This window comes from Rana temporaria, chromosome 3 (genome assembly GCF_905171775.1).
Source record: "Rana temporaria chromosome 3, aRanTem1.1, whole genome shotgun sequence".
NCBI classification, from domain to species: Eukaryota; Metazoa; Chordata; class Amphibia; order Anura; family Ranidae; genus Rana; species Rana temporaria.
Window position 1 is genome coordinate 443,218,729 of NC_053491.1, and position 22,844 is coordinate 443,241,572.

Sequence of the window (22,844 nt, forward strand, 5' to 3'; positions counted from 1 at the left end):
ATATAGGGGGAGACAGGTGTGAGCAGGTAGAGTGTGTGCTGAGCAGACTGGGATCATATTGTGTGAGTACTATGGGGAGGACACATGGAGCTCTATTCACCAGCAGGAATTCTGATGGATCACCTGCATGGGGGATTGGAGAGCTCAAGTTCATCAGAAAACTGCCACCATTGTTTGGCTGGTTTATTTATAACTATCTATCTCAATTTTTTTTGTTAGATAATTTTATGTCTGTGTTATGGATAATTTATAAAATGAGCATCTTCAAAATCCAGGGTCCCAAAACTATGGCCTGCAGGGTTTTAAGTGTTCTATTGGGACCCTGATATAAGGGGGGGGGGGGGCTGTGATGGGGAGCCTATTGTAAGTAGTCTCTAATGGGGCCACTGATGGAAGGTGGAAAAAGGTACTCTAAAAAGGACCCTCATGTAAAGGGAACACTTGAGGGGGACCCTCATATAATGGGGGACTCTGGTGGGGAGCTGTTGTTTGTGAGCATCTCTAATAGGACTCTGATTTAAAGTGTCAGTGGGGGTACTCCAATGGGGACCCTGGTGTAAAGGGGGAGGTGTGTGCTAATGGTGGCCCTGATGGGGGGGGGGGGTTTCTGGGCCTGGCAATGTGTGCTGAGGACTGAGTTAATGGTCATTGGTCAAGAGTTTGTTCCCCATTGGTGGTCAGCAGTGTCTTCCTGTAGAACATCGGGGGTCAGGTTGTCCCCTTTTTATAGACCACTGGCCCCCTCCTTCCCCCAGGTACCCACTTTCTCAATGTATATCCTTTCTTACAGCTGACCCTGATGTAAGTGGGTGGACTATAATGGGAACCCTGATGATGCACGCACTCTGGTGGGTTCTGCAATGAACCCTGATGTAAAAAGGGACCCTAATGTGGAAAATTGGGGGGACTTTAATGGGGATCCTGATATAAGGGGGACACTGACGGTAACCTTAATGGGGACCATAAGGACTGCAAGGGGAGCTTGATGACTAACATGAAGGAGGAACCCAGGATAGCTTGCAGATTGTTGGTGGTCATTATGCCCAGGGCTGGACTGGGACAGAAATTTCGCCCTGGACTTCATCCAGACTGGCCCAATTTGAGAGGTCTCTCCCATGGCGGCCAGACATACAATTGGGCAGAAATGAAAACTCCCAGGCCATAGGTGTTAAGTCAGCTGTCTGTCCCCCCTCCATATGCTTCTCTGTCGTCCCCCTGCTCCTCTGGTCCTCCCCCTGCTTCTTTGTCCCCCCCCCCCCCCCAGGTGAGTGCTGCGGGGAGGGATAGACAGGAGCGGAGGGGGGCGGCAGTCCGCTGTCACTGAAGCTGGCCCACTGAGCCATCGGCCCACCGGGAAACTCCCTGTAGTCCCAATGGCCAGTCCATCCCTGATTATGCCCCTCCTGTGTACCCACTTGCTGCTCATTGTATTCCCCCTTCCTTGCAGCTTTCATTGGATGGATATATATCTATCTGTATCTCAAACTTTAGAGTAGTGCTGTCACTGATCAGAACATAATCTGATTTAAAGCGGAGCTCAAGGCAACAATCTTGTTTTTTGGCTCGAGTATTATAGGTTATAACACCTGTCGGCTTTTTTGTTTCTCCCATTGTGGAGATTTGCTTTCAGGCTAGGTTCACACTGCTGCGAATTCAAAATCGCGATTTTGCGGCTGCGATTTTGCCGCGATTTCGGCCGCGATTTAAGAGACATCTGTGCAGGGTTCAATGTAAATCGCGGCCCGAAATCGCAAAAGTAGTACAGGAACTACTTTTTGAAATCTGTGCAGCGCCGCAGATGCGGCGTCGCACCGATTAGGACATTGCCGACAATTGCCGCCGATTTGAGATGCGATTTGACATGTGCAATCGCATAGCAAATCGTACCCAGTGTGAACCTGGGCTCACTCTGTCTCATAACCAAAATGGGCAAGTGAGTGGAAATCTCTTGCAGGTGAGGGTGTTTCAACAGATATGGCAACCCATCAGAATGTGTAATGGAAGTGATGTTTCGTCTTCGCCATCTTGCTACACCCCGCACTCGTCCATAGTAAGGATACTCGAAGAAGGGGTTAAGTGGACATCTTGTTACACCCACCAGAGATTTGCACTTTACAACAGTAAAATGAGCTTATATAGTGAATACAGAGCTTAGAACTCTGTGACTGTTGAATTTGAAAGCAGTGAGCTTCTGTGAGATGAGCATGCTAGTCACAGCTTACAATTTTACATCTAAACAGTAGGACAAAGTTCTAAGTACTGTATTTCAATATAAAAGCTAATTTTACCGTTGAAGTGTAAAATACAAAACTCTGGTGGGGTGTAGCAAGATGGTGGTGACGAAACATCACTTCTTTTGCACTTTCTGACGGGTCGCCATATCACGAAACAAGGAACTCGTGTCTCCATTGGCAATTTTCACCTCTAGTCCTGTTCTGGGGTTTCACATGTGATTTTTTTTTTTTTCTTACTTTCATTATTGGTATTAAAGTGTTTGTTAACCCCCCCAAAAAATAAAGATCCTGTTCCATTAAAGCATGTTATACAGCCCAGTGCTTGTGCTGTGTCATTTGGACCCCCGTATCACCTGAAACACCTGGCTGATCCTGCCTGGCTATACCCCCCCCCTCTGCAAACTGACCACAATAATCATGGCTGCTGAGCCCTGACATTGTGGTCTGTTTGTGCGCCACCAACATCCACAGCCCATGTCTACTCCCCACTCCATTGTCTATCTCTGTTCTATCAGTGACCACTCCTGCTGCTCTCATTTCAGCTATTAAATACTGCCATTCTCTCCAATATTATAGTTGTGCCTGTGTTCTGTAAACAAAAACTGCATGATTGTACCTGTATGAGCTCCGCTTCCACCGCTCAGCTGATTTGTCGGCGGCTTTGTGCGCTCTCCCCGGCTAACGCCAGGTAGGGTGACCACGTGTCCCGGATTGCCCGGGACAGTCCCGCATTCTGCAGGTCTGTCCCGGGCACCTTCACTCTGGGACAATACAGTGTCCCGGAATGAAACTGACACAGGTCCCAGCATGAACCCCTCAGAGCTTAAGATGTGACCCCCCCAAACTAGTGAAGAACTAAAGGTCCCAGCATAGATCTGTGAAATCTATGGGGTCACACCCTTAGATCTCATGGGTTCATGCGGGGAGTTTCAAAATGGGGGGGGTCACATCTTTAGATATCATCGGTTCATGCTGGGATTTGTAGTCCTTTACTTTGGGGGGGGGGGGGTGACCTCCCCAAAGTTAAGGACTACAGGTCCCAGCATGAACCCCCCCAACTAGTGAAGAACTACAGGTCCCAGGATGAACTTGTGAAAACCATGGGGGGGGTCACAATTATTTTTTATAAAGTTATATTTTTTTTAGAAGGGGGGGGGGGGGGGCGTGTCCCTGAATGGCAGTTTGGAAATGTGGTCACCCTAACGCCAGGGGGAAGGCTCAGCCCCACCCACTGCAGCTGTGAGCCGGAGAGTCAAGGGAGGAGAGAATGAGCTGAGTGGAGCTCATACAGGTACAATCGTGCAGGGTTTATTTTTTCCAGAACATGGGCACAATTATTATAATGCTGCAGAGAATGGCAGCATTTAAAGTGTAACTCCAATTTTGTTAAGAAAACATCCCCTCTGGGTTATCTATGTGCAATGGAACCCTGGATTGCAATTAAGGAGCGTTTCACAATGCAATTGGGGTCTCTATCTTTCTATCCTTGCAAAACGAGCAGGATTCATGCCTCTGCAGTACCGCATTTGGCCAGAGGTATGGGGGGCATGCCATAAAAATTTGTTCCAAATTCACTTTTGTTTCCATTGACTTCTATGGGGAAACTCTTTGCTATGCGAGTGCTTTGGATTACAAGCATTCGCCTGGAACGGATTATGCTCGTAATCAAAGGTTCCACTGTACATTGCAAGGCGTATAACAAACTTTTTTGCAGATTCTTACCTTTTTTGTTCTGAAGAAAACCATGTGTGCGTTTGTCTCTGCCTCGGTTCTAATGGGGTGGTTTCATAATTAACTGTCAGGTGTGACGGCAGCAGGGCTCTAATGAGGAAATCTGCTGGACCTGCATCCCTTTAGATGGGTTCCTATGCCCAGGTTCACACTGGGTACGATTTGCTATGCGATTTCACATGTGAAATCGCATCTCAAATCGGCGGCAATGACACCGTCCTAATCGGTGCGGCGCTGCACCGATTTAAAGAAAGTAGTTCCTGTACTACTTTTTTGTGATTTCGGGCTGCGATTTACATTTGTGCAGAAACCTGCACAGATGTCTCTTAAATCGCGGCCGAAATCGGGACTGCCAGCGGGAGTGAAACTCCCGCAGCCCAGTGTGAACCAGGGCTATTGGATGTATCTCTCCAAAAAAAATGACGATTTTGTTGCAGGGAATGCCTGAAATTTGGCTTGTATCTTAGTGCAGATTTCTGGGAAAATTGGTGAGCCAATCGCACAAACAGGAAATTGAGTTTCTTTTTCATACCTCTTAATTTTCCATATTTTACAACCAAAAACGTAAATGTCTTTCGTTGGGACAAATCTGAAAGTGTGGTGTGCATTTGTATTCAGCCCCCTTTACTCTGATACCCCTAACTAAAATCTAGTGGAACCAATTGCCTTCAGAAGTCGCCTAATTAGTAAATAGAGCCCACCTGTGTAATTTAATCTCAGTATAAATACAGCTGTTCTGTGAAGCCCTCAGAGGTTTGTTAGAGAACCTAGGCCAAGGAACAACACATCAGACAGGTCGGGGAGAAAGCTGTAGAGAAGTTTAAAGCAGGTTGTAAAAAATATCCCAAGCTTTGAACATCTCACATAGCACTGTTCAATCCATCAAAATGGGAAAGAGTATGGCACAACTGCAAACCTACCAAGACATGGCCGTCCACCTAACTGACATGCCAGGCAAGGAGAACCATAATCAGAAGCAGCCAAGAGGCCCATGGTAACTCTGGAGGAGCTGCAGAGATCCACAGCTCAGGTGGGAGAATCTGTCCAACGGACAACTATTAGTCGTGCTCTTCACAAATCTGCCCTTTATGGAAGAGTGGCAAGAAGAAAGCTATTGTTGAAAGAAAGCCATAAGAAGTCCGTTTGCAGTTTGTGAGAAGCCATCTGGAGGACACAGCAAACATGTGAAAGAAGGTGCTCTAGTCAGATGAGGCCAAAATTTTACTTTTTGGCCTAAAAGCAAAAAATAGCTACAAGAAGTCCAGTTTGTGAGAAGTCATGTGGGGGGACACGGCAAACATGTGGAAACAGATGCTCTGGTCAGATGAGACCGAGATTACATTTTTTGGCCTAAAAGCAAAACTCTGTGTGGCGGAAAACTAACACTGCACATCACCCTGAACACGCCATCCCCACTGTGAAACATGGTGGTGGCAGCATCATGTTGTGGGGATGCTTTTCTTCAGCAGGGACAGGGAAAGCTGGTCAGAGTTGATGGGAAGATGGATGGAGCCAAATACAGGGCAATCTTAGAAGAAAACCTTTTGGCATCTGCAAAAGACTTGAGACTGGTGCAGAGGTTAACCTTGCAGCAGGACAACGACCCTAAACATACAAAATATAAAAGTGCAGCACTAATACAGTAGAAAATTTTATATGTGAAAAAGGAAAACTGAGTTCCATATGCACAGTCCATGTATAAAGGAGAAACCAAAATCCATGCTTCATATAGACTAGAAAGCCACAGGTAAGGGGGAAAGATGACGATCCTTCACATAAGATAGATCCTGCCCCACACCCAGGTGAGAGTAAGTAATCCTACTTACCAGCTTTCCATGACCATTCTGAATGTTCTCACCAAACACGGGGGAAATGGGTCTCCCCAGGAACCTTTAGCAATGTCTGCAATCCCAGCTTTTCAGATGGACCTCTGTCTTCCGCTCTCCCTCGGCTCAAAATGGTTTCTCCTTTATACCTGGACTGTGCATTTGGGACGCATCAGTTTTCCTTTTTCAGTCTTTTTCCACATACAATTTTTTACTGTATTAGCGCTGCACTTTATTTTATATCTTTTGAGTTTGTATCTGACTTTAAGGTGCTAGCAGCTGTATTCTATATTATATATTTCTAGTGCAGCATTAGCCTTTGGGCTATAATTTCTTGCCCTTGACCCTAAACAAATCTTAGAGAACCTGCTTAAGTCTGCAAAATACTTGGCCGGAGGACAACGACCCTAAACATGCAGCCAGAGCTACAATGGAATGGTTTAGATCAAAGCATATTCATGTGTCAGACCTAAATCCAATTGAGAATCTGTGGCACAACTTGAAAATTGCTCTTCAAAGTCACTCTCCATCCAATCTGATAGAACTTGAGATATTTTGCAAAGAAGAATGGGCAAAAATGTCCCTCTCTAGATGTGCAAAGCTGGTAGAGACATCCCCAAAAAGACTTGCAGCTGTAATTGCAGTGAAAGGCGGTTCTACAAAGTACCGTATTTATCGGGGTATTGCGCGCTCCGGCGTATAGCGTGCACCCCTAAAGTGGACCCGCATTCCTGTAAAAAAAACATTTTTAGTACTTGCAGTTTTGGTGTCTTGCGCGGCGGCCTCGTCGGGTCCGGCGTCCGTCTGCAGCTTCGGTGGGGTCCGGCGTCCTTCTGCGGTGTCCTTCCCGCGCTGAGTTTGAACCACTGCGCCGGCATATACCGAGCACAGTACACTCGGGTATGGTCGGGCAGGCTCAGCTCCTCTCGCGGTCACGTCCTCTACGTCCAGGACGTGACCGCGAGAGGAGCCGAACCTGCCCGACTATACCTGAGTGTACTGCGCTCGGTATATGCTGGCGCAGTGGTTCAAACTTAGCGCGGGTATCGGCGTATATCGCACACCCCTGATTTTGCCCTTCAGGGCAAAAAGTGCGTGGTATACGCCGATAAATACGGTATTTTACATATTTATTGGTAGAACATTTTGAAAATCATTTTCCTTCCACTTCACAATTCTGTGCCACTTTGTTGGTCTATCACATAAAATCCCAATAAAATGCATACGGTTTTGGTTGTAACATGACAAATCGTAGAAAAGTTCAAGGGGTATGAATACTTTTTCAAGGCACTGTATCTTAATACTTTAAAGTATAATTTTTATGGGAGAGTGAAGGTATCACTCCTGTAAAATGGGAGAGGGGTGAGATGACGGCTGTATGGGGACTGGGAAGCTGTGCTGTAATAAAATTGCCATATATTTTGCCGTGCATACATGTCTCCCTATTGGGTAATAATAAATACTTTTTGGAACACATTTCGCATTTCTATGTTCTGTATAGTAATTGGTAATGACATTATCTGCCCTGGATAATGGGGAGCTGAGTGTTTGCAGTCATTTCTATGGACAGTTGTTCCCTCCACCCTCCGCAGATGAAACTGTCACCTACTTGTCTATGGGCTGTGTATACACTGCCACCGGCCGGAGTGTCGCTTCTCTGTACACTTGTGTTTATTGTCGTCTGATCTTATCTACACCGATCACCCCACAGGCATCAGAATTAGATTGTCAGCTCTTCTGAGTATCTACCAGCTGACGTGCTTATAGGGAATGGAACAATAAAGGGTCTCCACTATGAAACCAAACCTACGGGGTAATCCTATCAAAGTAACCCTTAAACTGGCCATACATGGATCGGAAGTCAACAGGGATCAGCCACATTTTTGATTCATGGCTGTGCTGGTTGTACACTAGTTTGTCTGTCGATCGACCTGTGAACAACCAGCCATGTGTGTCTCTTCTTCCTCTTGATCAGTGCTAGCGGCATTGATCATTGTATTCTGACAGCGAGAGACGCTCCCTGCTGTCAGAATACAATAGCACAGTGGGAAATGGGGGGGGGGGGGGGGGGGGATTTAATTTAACCCGCTGGTTGCACAAAAAATGAATGTACGGCCACCCTTGGGGCTCATTCAGTATCTGGTGACTTGTGTTTCTGCACTTGATAATCACAAGTATGTGAGCCTTAAAGGTTCGTCTTATTTTCTGAATTGGTTCCGTTAAGCTAGTGCATTTTTGGTTCACTTACCTTTTCCTTCGATTTCCCTTCTAAATGTTTGTTTTTCTTTTAATTTCTCACTTCCTGTTTCTCCTCGGTAAGCTTTCCACAATCATCCGAGCGGTGGAAAGTCAGTCAGAACACCTTACTGAACACCTTGCTGAGGAACAGGAAGTGTGAAATTCAGACAAGGGGGGGGGGGGGGGAAACATTTAGAAGGGAAATGGAAGGAAAAGGTAAGTGAACCAACCATGCACTAGCTTAAAGTAACCTATTTAGAAAATAAAAAAACGAACCGTTGCAACACCTTTAAAGCGGAGTTCCACACAAAAATGGAGCTTCTGCTTTTCGCACCCCCCCCCCCCAGGGTAACATTTGGCACCTTTCAAGGGGGGGGGGTGGGTGCAGGTACCTAAGACAGGTATTTGCACCCACTTTTGGGAAACACTCCTGCTGCAGTCACGCCCCTACCAGCACCCCCTGCTGTCTTCTGGGAAATGCACTGTTCCCAGGAGAGAGCGGGGACCAGTGACGGCGCACAGTAGGGAACCGGGCAGTGAAGCCGCAACGCTTCAGAGGCTGACGGCGGGTGCAGCCGAGGGACGAGCGATTGCTTGGCCTCGGCTGCCGACATCGCGGGCGCGCTGGACAGGTAAGTGTCCATATTAAAGTCAGCAGGTGCAGTATTTGTAGCTGCTGGCTCATAAAAAAGAAAAAAAAAAAAAAAAAATATTTCCATGGAACCTCCGCTTTAAAGAGGAAGTAAACCCTGATGGGTTTTACTTCCTCTGTTTCCCTGCAAAGGTAAAGCATAATGGGCTAGTATGCATTTTATATAGTAGCCCATCATGTGACACTTGCCTGCAGGAGAAGCCTGCAATGTCCCCGTCTTCCTCGTTGGCAGTGAGCGTCTATTCTTCACCCATCTTCCTTCCAGGGCTGCGAACTCCGACTCTGTGGGAGCCGCCAGTCACGACATGACCCCCACCTTGAAATGGCACAGCATGCCCTTTCAAGTCAGCGCATGTGCAGTAGAAGGCATCGTTCGGGGACATTGTAAATATCTGTAGGAGATATTTCAAGCACCTACAGGTAAGCCTTAATCTAGGCTTACCTGTACTTTAAAGTGGTTGTAAAGGGTTTACAACCACTTTAAGCCTCATACACGATCGGCTTTCCATCGGACAAAGGCATGGATTTTTGTCAGACGGACGTTGGCCGTGAACTTGTTCTGCATACAGACAGCAAAACGAACGTGAAACTACGTGGGTTTTCAGCTCTTTAGCGCCACCCTTTGGGCAACTTCTGCTAATGTTGTGTTAGGCTGGGTTCACACTACGATTTTCCCGTCCGTCAGCCGCATACGATTTCAGTATTGAAAATGTATGGGCCCGTACGGGAAAACGCATACATAGACAATGCATTGCAAATCTTATGCACTCGGATGCATCCGGGTGCGTACGATTTGCTGGCAAAACGTTTTTTTAACAGTACGCAAAACCGTGTTCAACCACGGTTTTGCGGCCGTTATTGAAACCGTATGGCAAACGCATACTTTTTTTTTAACATTAAAGTCAATGGAAAACGCACATATGTGCGGTTCCATACGTTTACGTCCGTTTCAGCCGCATCCGTGTTTTCATATAAATCGTATGCGGCTGACGGACGGGAAAATCGTAGTGTGAACCCAGCCTTATGGTTGGCATTGCTTCTGAGCATGCGTGTTCTTCTTTTTGAAGGTGTGAATGAGGCATATTGAAAACCACTGGTGGTGACCTGTTTAGTGCAAAAAATCACCAGTCACTGGAAAATGTGTGAATGAGCCTTGTTTGCATTTTTTTTTCTCCCTAAAACGCACACTGCAAAAAAGCATTTAGTGTTAAAGCTGAACTATACTCACCTTGGCGCTTACTGCTGGTTTCAAGCTTTATTCTAGCGCACAAATTCTCCACCTTCCCCCCATATCGCCTCATCTTGTGCACATCTCCCCTGCATTCAATTCTTGCCCCCCTTTCAACACGCATCTCCTTCCCCTCAAGTGATTCTTGGGTGCTCCCGTGGAGAGCAAGCCGCATTCCGTGGGGGCACTCATGCAGACGCGCTCCCAAGTCCTGCTGCATCTATTGACAGACAACATGACTCGGCCATGCCCCTGGCTCCTGTGTCGCTTGATTTATTGACCGCAGCGGGAGCCATTTGCTGCTATCAATCTATCCAATGAGGACCAGAGACAGTGGCTGGAGCTGCTGTGCTTGTCCCCCATCACTGGAAAGATTGGGTTCAGGTTAGGGCTGGGGAAAAAATCGATTTGAATCGAGGTCAAATTGGTTCTGATTTTGAGCATTTTATTTTCCCACAGGACCGGCACTCCAAACGAGGCCGAAGCCGCAGCCTCGCCTGAAGACCTGCTCGCTGCAATCCTGGGGGGAAAAGGCAGCGGACTAGGCTGAAGCCGCTGCCTTTTCCCAGGATTGCGGTGGACTAGGCCGAAGCCTCGCCTAAACTCCTGCCTGTAGCTCCTTTGGACTGGCGCGGTGTCCATCAGAAAAAAAAAATTGTGAATTGAGGTTTGTTTGTTTTTTTGGGCCAAAATCGCCCAGCTCTAGTTCAGGTAAGGGGGGGGGGGATTTATTGAGGCCTTTACAGCCCTGATAAGGCCTACTTCTGAAAAAAAAAATGAAAGATCAAACTGCAATGCTCCCTGCTGGAGCCGGCACAGTCATTGGGCCATGCGGTAACCAAGTGAACTTGGCCTCGTTTCCAGAGTTCTCTATAAAACCGAGAGGGACATTTTTCAATGAGTTTATACTTTCCAAATGGCATCCCCTGCATGTGAACAGATACTTTTTAGGCCTCCTTCACACAGGATGTACTATACTGCGCACATGTGAAGGGCCATGTTTACCCACATGGGAGATGCACAGGTTTTGTTTTGTGTAGGCAGTCCCACCAATGTCTATTGGGATGCAACAGTTGCATGGACAGACTCTGCTCCCCATATGACATCCATGTGAGTGTGGTTGGTCCTGATTTAGGCTGATTTAACACTAATGCGATGCCAGACACTGCATGTGATTTGCATTGCATGTCGCATGCAGTGTGTGCGACACAAATTCAGCCATAAATATCACATGCAATGTGAGTTCAGCCATACAAACTGTGGCTGAAATGGCATTTGCTCAAATGGTGCAGGACTTCCGTACAGCCATTTGCTGGGAAGATCGGTGTACAGCTGTTTCTCCTCCCCAGCTCTCTTGCAGCTGAGAATCGGGGGGGAATGTGATCACTTATAAGCAAAGGTTCACATTGAAGCCATTTGACATGTCAAATCAGTGGTTATTGCCGGCAATGGCACCATCCGATGCCGCACTGATTACCAAAAGTAGTTTCTGTGCTACTTTTGGCGACTTTGGGGTGTGATTTTTGTATAGACACTTGTGCAGGAACCCGCACAGATGTCTCTGGCATGTGGGAATGAAATCGTGCGTGTTCAGATGAACTCTCATGATTTCAATCCCGCTGTCGGTGGGAACACAGTCTTAAAGGGGTTGCAAAGATTTTTTTTTTTTTCCTAAATAGCTTCCTTTACCTTAGTGCAGTCCTCCTTCGCTTACCTCATCCTTCCATTTTGCTTTTAAATGTCCTTATTTCTTCTTAGAAATTCTTACTTCCTGTTCTGTCTGTAACTACTACACTGTAATGCGAGGCATTCTCCCTGGTGTGGAGAAAGCCTCTTGAGGGGGCGAGCAGGCAAGTCGGGACACTCTCTACTTTGCAGATGGAGAAAGTAACTGTGTGTTAGTGGGCATCCTGACACTCCTGCTCACCCCCTCAATAGGCTTTCTCCACACCAGGAGGAAAGCCTCGCATTACGGTGTGTAGTTACAGACAGAACAGGAAGTGAGCATTTCTCAGAAGAAATAATGACGTTTTAAGCAAAATGGAAGGATGAGGTAAGTGAAGGAGGACTGCACTAAGGTAAAGGAAGCTATTTAGGAAAAAAAAAATTCCTTTACAACCCCTTTAAAAGGAAAAGGTACTTGTAGTTGGTTGTGCGTGGTGTTTTTATGGTTTGTTTTTCTGAGTTTTACAAGGTGATTGGAAGATCACTTTAATTGAACAAGGTGAAGCTAGAAGCTGATTGGCTACCATGCACAACGGCACCAGATTTTGTATCTTCCAGTTTTACGAAATTGACCCTACGGCGTCCTGAGTACAGCTTGAAAATTGCCAGGCTTCTCGCGCATCCTAGTCTGTCATGGAATAAAGGAAGGATATGTTAAGTGGTCACTACAGGGGTCAAGTCCTGGGGGAAAAAAGTGTGGGAACTCCCAACCAAGATCCACTCCCCCACCAAAAAAAAAAAAAAAAATTATACGCTCATATGCATAATTACTAAACTGCATGTTATTTTTTTCGATCCACTGTACCTTTAGTAATCCTTTGTTACTGGCCGCTTCCTGTATATGGATTCATCGGGTAGTGTGCGGGTATTCCGTCACTTCCTCAATGTCTCCTGGGAGCTTTTGACATTGTTCCCAGGAGACATTGCGGAGGTCTGCCGTGAGTTATCGCAGGATTTAGCAAGTTCTTTCTGTGACTCGAGCTGGGCATCGCCGCTTAGTGAAGGATTGGCTCGGGCGGCTCGGCTGCTCTAGTCCTGCAAAGTGAACTGAGTTCCTGCTGTGAAAAAAGTGCAGGAACTCCGTTCCCGCAGGACTTGAGCCCTGGGTCACTAGTTCCCTCTGTATCTACCTCTGTTTCTGTAGGCCGCTCTGGGTTCAGATCTTATGCCCCGTACACACGATCCAAAAATCGGACGACAGATCGTCCGACTTTTTCAGTTTACTAGTCGCAAGTAGAAATTGAATAGGTTACTAAAGTCACAAATTCTCATACGACAGAAAAAAGTTGTGTCGTGTTATAATGTATTTGTTGTATTTTCACATGACAACTGTACTGACTAAACGAAAATCGTACAATCTGGCATTGTACAAGGAATATTTTCGTGCATGTCCGATAAAATATTGAACTGTCATGATTGGCTCACGCAAGCCCTGTACTAACGATCCAATTATCGCACGATTCTTCCTCGGACGACATTTTTGTCCAATGTTGGGATCGTGTGTACGGCCATTAGACATGTGTTTATGTGCAGACACACGGGTCGATTTACTAAAACTGGTGAGTGCAAAATCTGGTGCAGCTCTGCATAGAAACAATTGGCTTTCGTATTTATTTTTTGTCAAAGCTTAAAGTGGGAGTTCACCGTAAACATTTTTTTTTAACCTTCGATGGATGCTCATTTTGTCTAGGGGAATCGGCTATTTTTTTTAAAATCGAAGCTGTACTTACCGTTTTAGAGAGCAATCTTCTCCGCCGCTTCCGGGTATGGTCTTCGGGACTGGGCGTTCCTATTTGATTGACAGGCTTCCGACGGTCGCATACATCGCGTCACGAGTAGCCGAACGTCGGTGCGGCTCTATACGGCGCTTGCGCACCGACGTTCGGCTACTTTCGGAAAATTGTGACGCGATGTATGCGACCGTCGGAAGCCTGTCAATCAAATAGGAACGCCCAGTCCCGAAGACCATACCCGGAAGCGGCAGAGAAGATCGCTCTCTAAAACGGTAAGTACTGCTTCAATTTAAAAATAACTACCCGATTCCCCTAGACAAAATGAGCATCAATGTTATATTAAAAATTTACTTTTCAGGTGAACCTCCACTTTAATTGAAGAAGCTGAAGTTGGAACCCGATTGGCTACCATACACACAGCTGCTCTCAGATTTTTGCACACTCTAGTTTTTAAAAAATGAGCCCCACTGTGTCACCTCACTGTGTCACCTGTTATTCATGAAACTCAAACAGGACTTGTTGCCTGAAACCATCCAGCAGACCTCAGTAAAAACAAACCTTTCTCCTTTTTGTAACAGGTGTGACGAAGGTGGCAATTTTCTCTCTACGTCAAGCCTTGTTTCTCTTCTGCTTCTTGGTATATAAAGCGGAGCCTCTATAGTATCTGAGGAAAACTTGAACCTACGACCGTGGGGCTCTTTTTAGGCCCTTGACCCAGCTAGACGAAAGGGGCTTGATCCCCAGATTGAACAATCCTAAACCTTCCATACCGCAAGAAAGATGTCCCTGCTAAAGTTTGTAATACTTCTGCTTCCTGCGATAGTCACTACTGCTCCCTATAACAAAGCCGGGCCAACATTGCTCCGATTGGACACCCTCCATGGAAGATCCCGCTTTAGTTCCAAGGCTGAGGCTCCTGGTGTCTCCCCTCTTGCTTTCTTAAATTCCCCCGTTGTCAGGAAAGGCGAGGCAGATTCTGAGAAGCCCTTGTCCCAAGGAATTCAAGGTAGGGGGTCCAGAGACAGCATGGAAGAAGCGGCCTTCCGGAGAAAGATGGTGTGGGAGAACAACATCAAGAAAGAGAAGACAAGGTCCCATCCAGACCAGGTTCTGCCACTGGCACAGGAAGCACTGAAGAGGTCAAGGTGTAATGCTATGCCCTTTGTCCAGGTAAATTGTCTGTGGGTTGCATTGTGATATGTAGAATTATACTTGCGTTACGCTGGGGGTTATTTACGAAAGGCAAATCCACTTTGCACTTGAAGTTGCACTAAAAGTACACTTGCAAGTGCAGTCACTGTAAATCTGAGGGGGTAGATCTGAAATGAGGGGAAACTCTGCTGATTTTATTCATTCATGTGCAAGCTAAAATGCTGTTTTCCTGTAGTAAATAACCCCCAATATGTATTCTCTTATATGCAGAGCTTTTTTTTCTCAGAAAATAGGTACAGGAACTCGACCACGACCCGTTCAGATTTCACAAACAGTAGAAGGGTCTTAAAGGGGCATGAAATACCAGGATTGCATTCCATACAGAGTGCAGAGTTCAGGGGGTTACATACAGAGTGCAGAACTGTCACTTGTAAACACAGAAACCAGACTTCCGTGTTTACAAGTGGTTGTGGTGAGCAGACACCAAAGGGCATGAGGCAGAGGTGGTGGAACCGAGTTCCCCCTGGGGAAAAAAGCCCTGCTTGTATGATTTGGTCACAAACGTTTCTGAAGATTGCAGAGGACCCTACTGTTTGCCACCCCCAATTTTTTATATATTTTTTTTCTTTCCCCACCACTGAGTTTTACTATCCTAGTGTGGCTTTGTTGCTCCATAGATACAGTGGAGGAGTGGGTGTAGATGCCCTAAGATGGGGAGTTACTGGTCCAATTGGCAGGTGAAAATGGGGGGGGCACAACCACTACATCGAAGGATTGAGGTGCAATAAATTACGTTTTTGGCTTTACATGCACTATATTAAACCTTGTTGGTCGGTGTACTAGCCATACAGCTAGCATGTTCAGAAGGGGACTGGCAATGGAAGCCACGTGTCTTTTGAAAAGTTCCCCCCCTTTTTTTTTCCTAAACTTTTTGGGGCAGATCCACAGAGCGAGTACGCTGGCGTATCTACTGATACGCCGGCGTGCTTTCAAATTACTGCGTCGTATTGTTAAAACAAACTTTTGTGAATGCAACGCATCATTTTGAAAACTCTTTAATAAACACCATTGAAACCAAATTTCCCACGTTGTATCTTTGGTTTCAATCCTCAAACCAGGATACGACGGCATCTGGGTTAGATCCGACAGGCGTATGGCTTCGTACGCCTTCGGATCGTAGATGCAATACTTCGGTGTCCGCTGGGTGGAGTTCTCGTCATTTTCCGCGTCGAGTATGCAAATTGGCTATTTCCTACGATCCACGAACGTACACGCGGCCGTCGCATTCTCTTACGACGTCTGTAGTCGGCTTTTTACGGCGTATAGTTAAAGCTGTTGTTTTGCGGCGTATAGTTAGACCTGCCATGTTAAGTATGGCTGTCGTTCCCGCGTTTTTATTGAATTTTTTTTTTTTTTGGCGTAAGTCGTCCGTGAATCGGGATGGACGTAATTCACGTCTAGGTTAAAAAATATGACGTCCTTGCAACATCATTTAGCGCAATGCACGGTGGGAAATTTAGGGACGGCGCATGCGCAGTTCATTCGGCGCGGGGACACGCTTCATTTAAATGAAACGCGCCCCCTAATCGCCGATTTGAAATCCGCGCCGCTTGAGATGCACTACGCCGCCGTAACTTACGGCGCAAATTCTTTATGGATTCGATTTAAAGCCAGGTAAGGTACGACGGGGTAGCGTATCTCAAACGATGCGCCGGGGCAGATCTTTGTGGATCTGCCCCCATATCTGTGTCCCATAGTCAAATGGAGAGGCAGTGAGAGTAAATTCCTTTGTCACCAGAACTAGTGTTCCCCACCCCCCTATAAATTTTTTTTTTTTTTTTTTTTTTTTTTTTTTATTTCTGTGCACAACCCAAAATGTTGGATTGTCATTCACTTGCAATGATCATGGGAAGAAGGGTAAATCTCCTTAATGGGGACACAGACTGCAATAAAAACTGATGGGTTTTAATCATTCTCTACTCTATCTACAAAAAAATTTACTTTTTATCTTTTTCACATTTAATCTTTACATTTATTTGCAATCAGTCTTTAAACTTGCTTGGGAATGTGACTGTTCCAGGAGGGGTCAATTTCCTGCGACAGGCAGCCCCCCCTCCCTTCCTGCCCCAGAGTGTCTGCTGTCTGTGCTGGCCCAGCTCTTCCACCCCTCCTTAATAATAAAACCATTTAGCTGCTGGGGTAACAAACCGTCGTCAAGCCAAGATTCATTGTGGTAAAGGAAATGTATATCTTTTCGGGTTCCACTTAAGGTGGCTCCTCCCAAATTGTATTTTTTGTACCCCCCCCTTACTAAACGAGACCCTACTTCATTTTTTCCTGGCCCTCCAGGAACTGGTATGAAGTGATGCCTTGTATTTTTTAATGTTTGCTAATTTTTTTTTTTTTTTTTTTTTTCCAGAACATCTACAGGGAAAACTGTGCCCCAATACGGATCCCCAACAAATTCTGCTTCGGCCAGTGCAACTCCTTCTATGTCCCCGGCTGGCCAGCCAGACTGTCCCAGCCTTGCACTTCCTGCTCCCCTATAAAGTCCAGACGCATCTCTATCCCCCTGCAGTGCCGCGGGGGCCGTCTTTTCTGGGAGGAGGTGGTCCTGGTGGAGGAATGCGGCTGCGAGACCCGGTACGAGCGCGAGTTTGCCAGCGTCGGCAGCGGTGAAGGCTACCTGCCAGTATCCTAGGATGGATGGCGGCCTTGTAGACTAATAAACTCCGTCTGACACAGGGCCTTTGTGATGGCCTCTAAACAGAATCCTTTGCCACAGGAAAAGTTGGACTACTTAACGACCCTAAAAATGGCAAGCGTTTTTAGAATATTGGACACTTTTATTGTATTTTTTTTTTTTTTAACTGAAATTTGTACATGAGATTCGACGTAGCCCTCTTTATGGAAGGGGGCAAAACTAGCGTAAATTCTGGAACCGATTACCCTTTTGCAATTGGCTTTTTGCGGTTGCGATTTTTGCACATTCCCTCCTGCAACCAGACTTCTTGGAACGGACGCTACGCCCTCTAGTGTCCAATATGGGTAACACGCTTTTAGCGGCCGGCTGATTTTTTTTTGAGAAGTCTAAAATGTTAAAATTCATTTTTTATATTTTTGTGTATTGTCTGTGCAGCTGATCTCTAGGTTGGTGTTGGGTTATAAACCAAATGGTATTGCTGCTTAGACTTTTTTATTTTTTTGGGAGGATTTGGAACCCTGCTGTTCTAGTGCTATTCGACCCTCCCATTAGTGTTGTGTTTTTTTTTTTTTTTGCTGTTGGCAATAGTGTTACCTAGGATTGCACCCATACTGGTATCTGTCAGTGCCAATACAAGCACTCTGATACCTTTTGCAGTGTGATTTGAGCCCATTCAAAATGGGCTCAAGTCGCATGCGGTGCGATTCCTGTCCAAATTGTGTGTGGGGAAACCCGAATGCGATTTTTGGCCTAACGGATTTTACTTTTTATTTTTTCCTTTTGGTTCTCATCCTGAGCATCGATCTAAGTAGATGGTTGCTGAGGTCATGAGAAGCACAAGATTTTTTTTTTTTAACAGAAGTTTGTACTTTCAAGTATGTCGCATGGGGATTGTGTGCTACTTTGCTGGAGTTATCCTCAGAAGCCAATCAGATCATTCCTTCTATTCTCTAACCTGGACTGTTAAAGACTCAAACATCTGATTGGTTAGCATCATTATTTCTTACCCACTTATACTTGAAGCTTATTGACTCTGACAACGCCATTGTGTGCTGAAGGCTTGAAACCCTCTGGCAGGTTCTAGATTTCTTGGGAGATTTCCACTTGCCTTTTCTGGTGACCTATTTATATTTTATTTAGATTTCCCTTCAGTCCCTGTCCTCTTGACGATGGTGACCAGGATTGAAAGTGGAAACTCATCTCCTTAACTGGGGCACGGCAGCCCCAAAAGGTTCTAACCCCCAAAAAAATTATGGAAAGGTTTTAAATCAGGGGGGTCTCAAACTGGTGGCCCTCCAGCTGTTGTAGAACTACAAGTCCAGTGAGGCATTGCAAGGCTGACGGTTACAAGCATAACTCCATCAGGCAGAGGCATGATGGGACTTGTAGTTTTGCAACAGCTGGAGGGGTACTAGATTGAGATCCCTGGTTTAAACTGTCATGAGTTCCACAAATTTACCTGTTATCACTTTTTTATTTTATTGTACGTATCTTGGGGTGTATCGGGGAGGGGGTGACTAGTCTCAAGCTTTGTTTTTAATAAGCAGCCTAATGACCAAATGTCTTTGTTTTTTTTTGTTTTTATCTGAATGTTTTATTGACAATAAATCTTTTATACAAATCTTATTCAATGAAGTCTTGTATTTTATTTATTTTTGTACACTCTATACTACACATTTTGGGGTTCTTTCACATTGGTAGCGAGAACGGGTGGCAGAGCCACAATCTTGCCTTGCACATGAATTCTTGACACTACAGCTGGGGGGGCAGGGCTGCCCTAGCCCATTGCTTTTTGAACTACGGGCACCAGAATTCTGTCAAACTTGCCCATTGGGAATTGTGCTAGGAGCTGGCATATTTCATTGTTGTTGTAAATATTTGTTTGAGTACAAGTACAATAGCTTTTTAATAAAAAAAAAAAATATATATATATATATATATATATATATATATATATATATATATATATATATTTTGTATTCATTCTCTCTCAGCTCCCCCCCCCCCCCAGTGCATTACCCCCAGACCACTTCATACAGCTTGCATCATCCCCCTCCGCACTCCTCTCCTATACATGCTGCCCCATCATCCCCCCCCCCCCCACACTCCTCTCCACCTCTCCTATACATACTGCCCCATCATCCCCCCCCCCCCACCTCTCCTATACATACTGCCCCATCACCCCCCCCCACACTCCTCTCCTGTACATACTGCCCCATCATCCCCCCCACCTCTCCTATACATACTGCCCCATCATCCCCCCCCCCACACTCCTCTCCACCTCTCCTATACATACTGCCCCATCATCCCCCCCCCCACACTCCTCTCCACCTCTCCTATACATACTGCCCCATCATCCCCCCCCCACCTCTCCTATACATACTGCCCCATCATCCCCCCCCCCCCCCCCCACACTCCTCTCCTGTACATGCTGCATGTCGCAGAGCTCGGTGCCTCTAAGCTTCGGCCTGCCATATTAATGTTGGCTCCCATGAGACGGCCATCTATAAACATGGGGGGGGGGGGGGGGGGGGGGGGGGGGGCCACTATCTTAAATCGCCGGAGGTCCCATGAGTTATCAGTCCACCCCTGGCCCAGACTGTGGCTACCCAGCAGAGTTGCTGTAATTGTAAGCCAAGAGTGTCAACATTGTTGACTGATGTAAAGGGGGACTCTTGTGATTTAAGTTGTAAAGGTACAAAACATTTTTTTTCCTCCTAAATGGCTTCCTTTACCTTGGCGCAGTCCTCCTCCAATTACCTCATCCTTGTGTGTGTGTGTGTGTGTGTGTGTGTATGTGTGTGTGTGTATATATATATATATATATATATATATATATATATATATATATATATATATATATATATATATATATATATATATATATATATAATTTAAAAAAAAAAGTCCGTATTTCTTCTGAGAAATCCTCACTTCCTGTTCAACTCCACACAGTAATGCAAGGCTTTCTCCCTGGTGTGGAGTGTCGTGCTCGCCCCCTTCCTTGAACCTACAGGAGTCAGGACGCTCTCTACATTGCAGATGGAGAAAGGAGCTGTGTTAGCGGGCGTCCTCACTCTCCTGTAGTCCAAGGGAGGTTGCGAGCACGGCACTCCACACCAGGGAGAAAGCCTTGCATTACTGTGTGGAGTTGCAGACAGAAGAACAGGAAGTGAGGATTTCTCAGAAGAAATAAGGACATTTAAAAGCAAAATGGAAGGATGAGGTAAGTGAAGGAGGACTGCACTAAGGTAAAGGAAGCTATTGTATTACTATATAATGGGTATGCCTGTAAAATTGTGTCCTGGTACAGTACTTCCTCTTCAGTGCCAATGGTTACCAGAATAGAGTGGATCCCAACATAGACAGATGGCAAAACTTGAGTTGTCCCACCTCCAGTGTAGATGTATTTCACTACCTTGTGCATCTAGGTTATGTTCCATTCATTAATTTGGATAATTCGTAACTTCGGATGTATTCGTTACATTCACTAACAGACAAATTTGAAAGGAAATTTCAATACCTAATCTCCAAATTTCCAAAATATAGAATTTTGAAACTTCGGTATTCCGACTTGTTCATTCCCCACTTTTGGGTCAGCCATACCTTGTGACTGTTGACCTCTGGGAACCTGCATTTTGACATTTGACCTCTGGGGAGGTTCCAATTCCTGAGTCCTAGCCTTCTTCTTAAGGGGAAACCTAGCCATTTTGAGTTTTCGGATTTCGTTTTTTTTTTTTTTCGATGAACTGCACCAGTCAGTCCAATTACTGTATATTATTTTTTTTGTTTTTGCAACTGGTGCAACAACCTCAAACGGGAATAGTTTTACAGGTGGAGGACACTGACTTATTCTCTCTCCACCCCCCCCCCCCCCCCTACTCATCCTTTTTCTGACTGATTTGTATCTGCTTACATTTTTACATCAGTCCCCCTTGCGTCGAGTGCCCCTTACATCAGGTGCTCTTATCTTGGTCCCCCTGCATATGGTGTCTCCAGTAGAGTGCCCCCTTACATCATCCCCATGAGAGTTCCCCCCCCCCCCCCTTGCATCAGGAGTGCCCCATCACATGTACTCACAGATCACAAACTGCAAAGAAGCTCCTTATTCCCCTCTCCTGTCTTCATTCTGTCTGTATTCAATCCTCAGCCGTGCCACGTGCTGAGACCCAGGTAAACGCCTAATCCTCTCTCCAGCTATAAGCCACAGTTTGATCTGAATAATGTGTGTGGTTTTCAGGCGGACTGAAAACCGGACAAATGATTTAAAACCCCAACTGTCCGGGTAAATCCTGGACAGGTGGCAGCCCCAAGTGCACATAACTAAAAGCATTTGATCACATGATTGCCACTGGGGATCCTCCACTTTAGCAGTGATCACATGACTTAAAGCGGAGTTCCGGCCACAATTTCACTTTTTAAATATAAATACCCCTGTAATACACAAGCTTAATGTATTCTAGTAAAGTTAGTCTGTAAACTAAGGTCCGTTTTGTTAGGTTGTTACAGCATTTAGACACTTTATAAAATAGAAATTGACTGGGGCCATCTTAAGTGTGGGCATCATGAAGCCAGACTGTATGACTTCCTGGATTTCAGCCTTGCAGATCTAGCACATGCTCAGTGCTGCACAAGCAGTGTCAGATCAGGTTTCAGCACCTGTGCTGTCCAAGTCACATGATTCTTTGAGACTGGGGAGTGCACAGACTCCTGGAAAGTTACACCCACTACATTCCCAGGAGTCTGTGCGGTGTAGGTTAGGAAGCATTAAGCACCTAGGTGCAGGAAGTGGGAAGATTAACTATTCTGCCTAGCAACAACACTTTGAAGGCATCTAAAAAAAAAAAAAAATTTTTTCGTAAAGGACTAATGACATTTTTTTTTAAAACTACTGATGTAATGTTATATTTATGGGTGGAACTCCACTTTAAGCAGCTAGCTACAATACCTGCCCATTGTCAAATGACGTCCACAGATGGGATCTCCCATCCTGGGTGGACGTCATATGGCGTCCTGGGCTTTCCGGCCGTCTAGGGAGCACACACGCGTGCTGCTCAGGACCCAGTGCGCGGCCCCAATATCCGCCGGACATCTGTGATTACAGCAGGACCATGGATCTGTGTGTGTAAACCTCCCCCTACAGTTATGTTCCCTAGGAAGTGATTTCTATTTAACACCTTTAGTGCCCCTAGTGTTAACCCTTTCCCTGCCAGTCATATTTACACCGTAATCTGTGCAGTTTTATAGCACTAATCGCTGTATAAATGTGGTCCCAAAAATGTGTCAAGTGTCCGATATGCCCATTGCAATGTGACGGTCACAATAAAAATAGCAGATCACTGCCATTACTAGTATAAAAGTGCAATAAGTCTATCCCCTATTTTGTAGACGCTATAATCAATATACGCTTGTTGCGTGGTTTTTTTTTTTTTTTTTTTACCAAAAATATGTATCGGCCTAAACTGCGGAAACTTTTTTTTTATTAGTTGATATTTATTAAATCAAAAAAGTAAATATTGTGTTTAAAAAAAATAAAAATAAAAAAATTGTTGCGCTTGTTAGCGCAAAAAATAAAAACCGAAGAGGTAATCAAATGCCACCAAACGAAAGCTCTAATTTGT

General features: G+C 45.5%; 1 protein-coding gene across 1 annotated transcript; it reads left to right on the forward strand.

The window, feature by feature from the left end:
• The first annotated feature begins 37 nt into the window (after positions 1 to 37).
• Positions 38 to 18,508, forward strand: DAND5 (DAN domain BMP antagonist family member 5). The gene is made up of 3 exons (XM_040346495.1): positions 38 to 62; positions 13,946 to 14,537; positions 16,939 to 18,508. Exons 2-3 carry the CDS (start codon positions 14,148 to 14,150, stop codon positions 17,218 to 17,220), a joined length of 672 nt encoding a protein of 223 aa, XP_040202429.1. The 5' UTR covers positions 38 to 62; positions 13,946 to 14,147; the 3' UTR covers positions 17,221 to 18,508.
• Positions 18,509 to 22,844: the final 4,336 nt, after the last annotated feature.

Excerpts from the sequence above, each read along its gene's own strand:
- DAND5 (XM_040346495.1), top strand. The coding sequence starts at position 14,148 with ATGTCCCTGCTAAAGTTTGTAATACTTCTGCTTCCTGCGATAGTCACT. Across the intron at positions 14,538-16,938 it reads ATGCTATGCCCTTTGTCCAG|AACATCTACAGGGAAAACTG; the intron begins GTAAATTGTCTG and ends TTTTTTTTCCAG.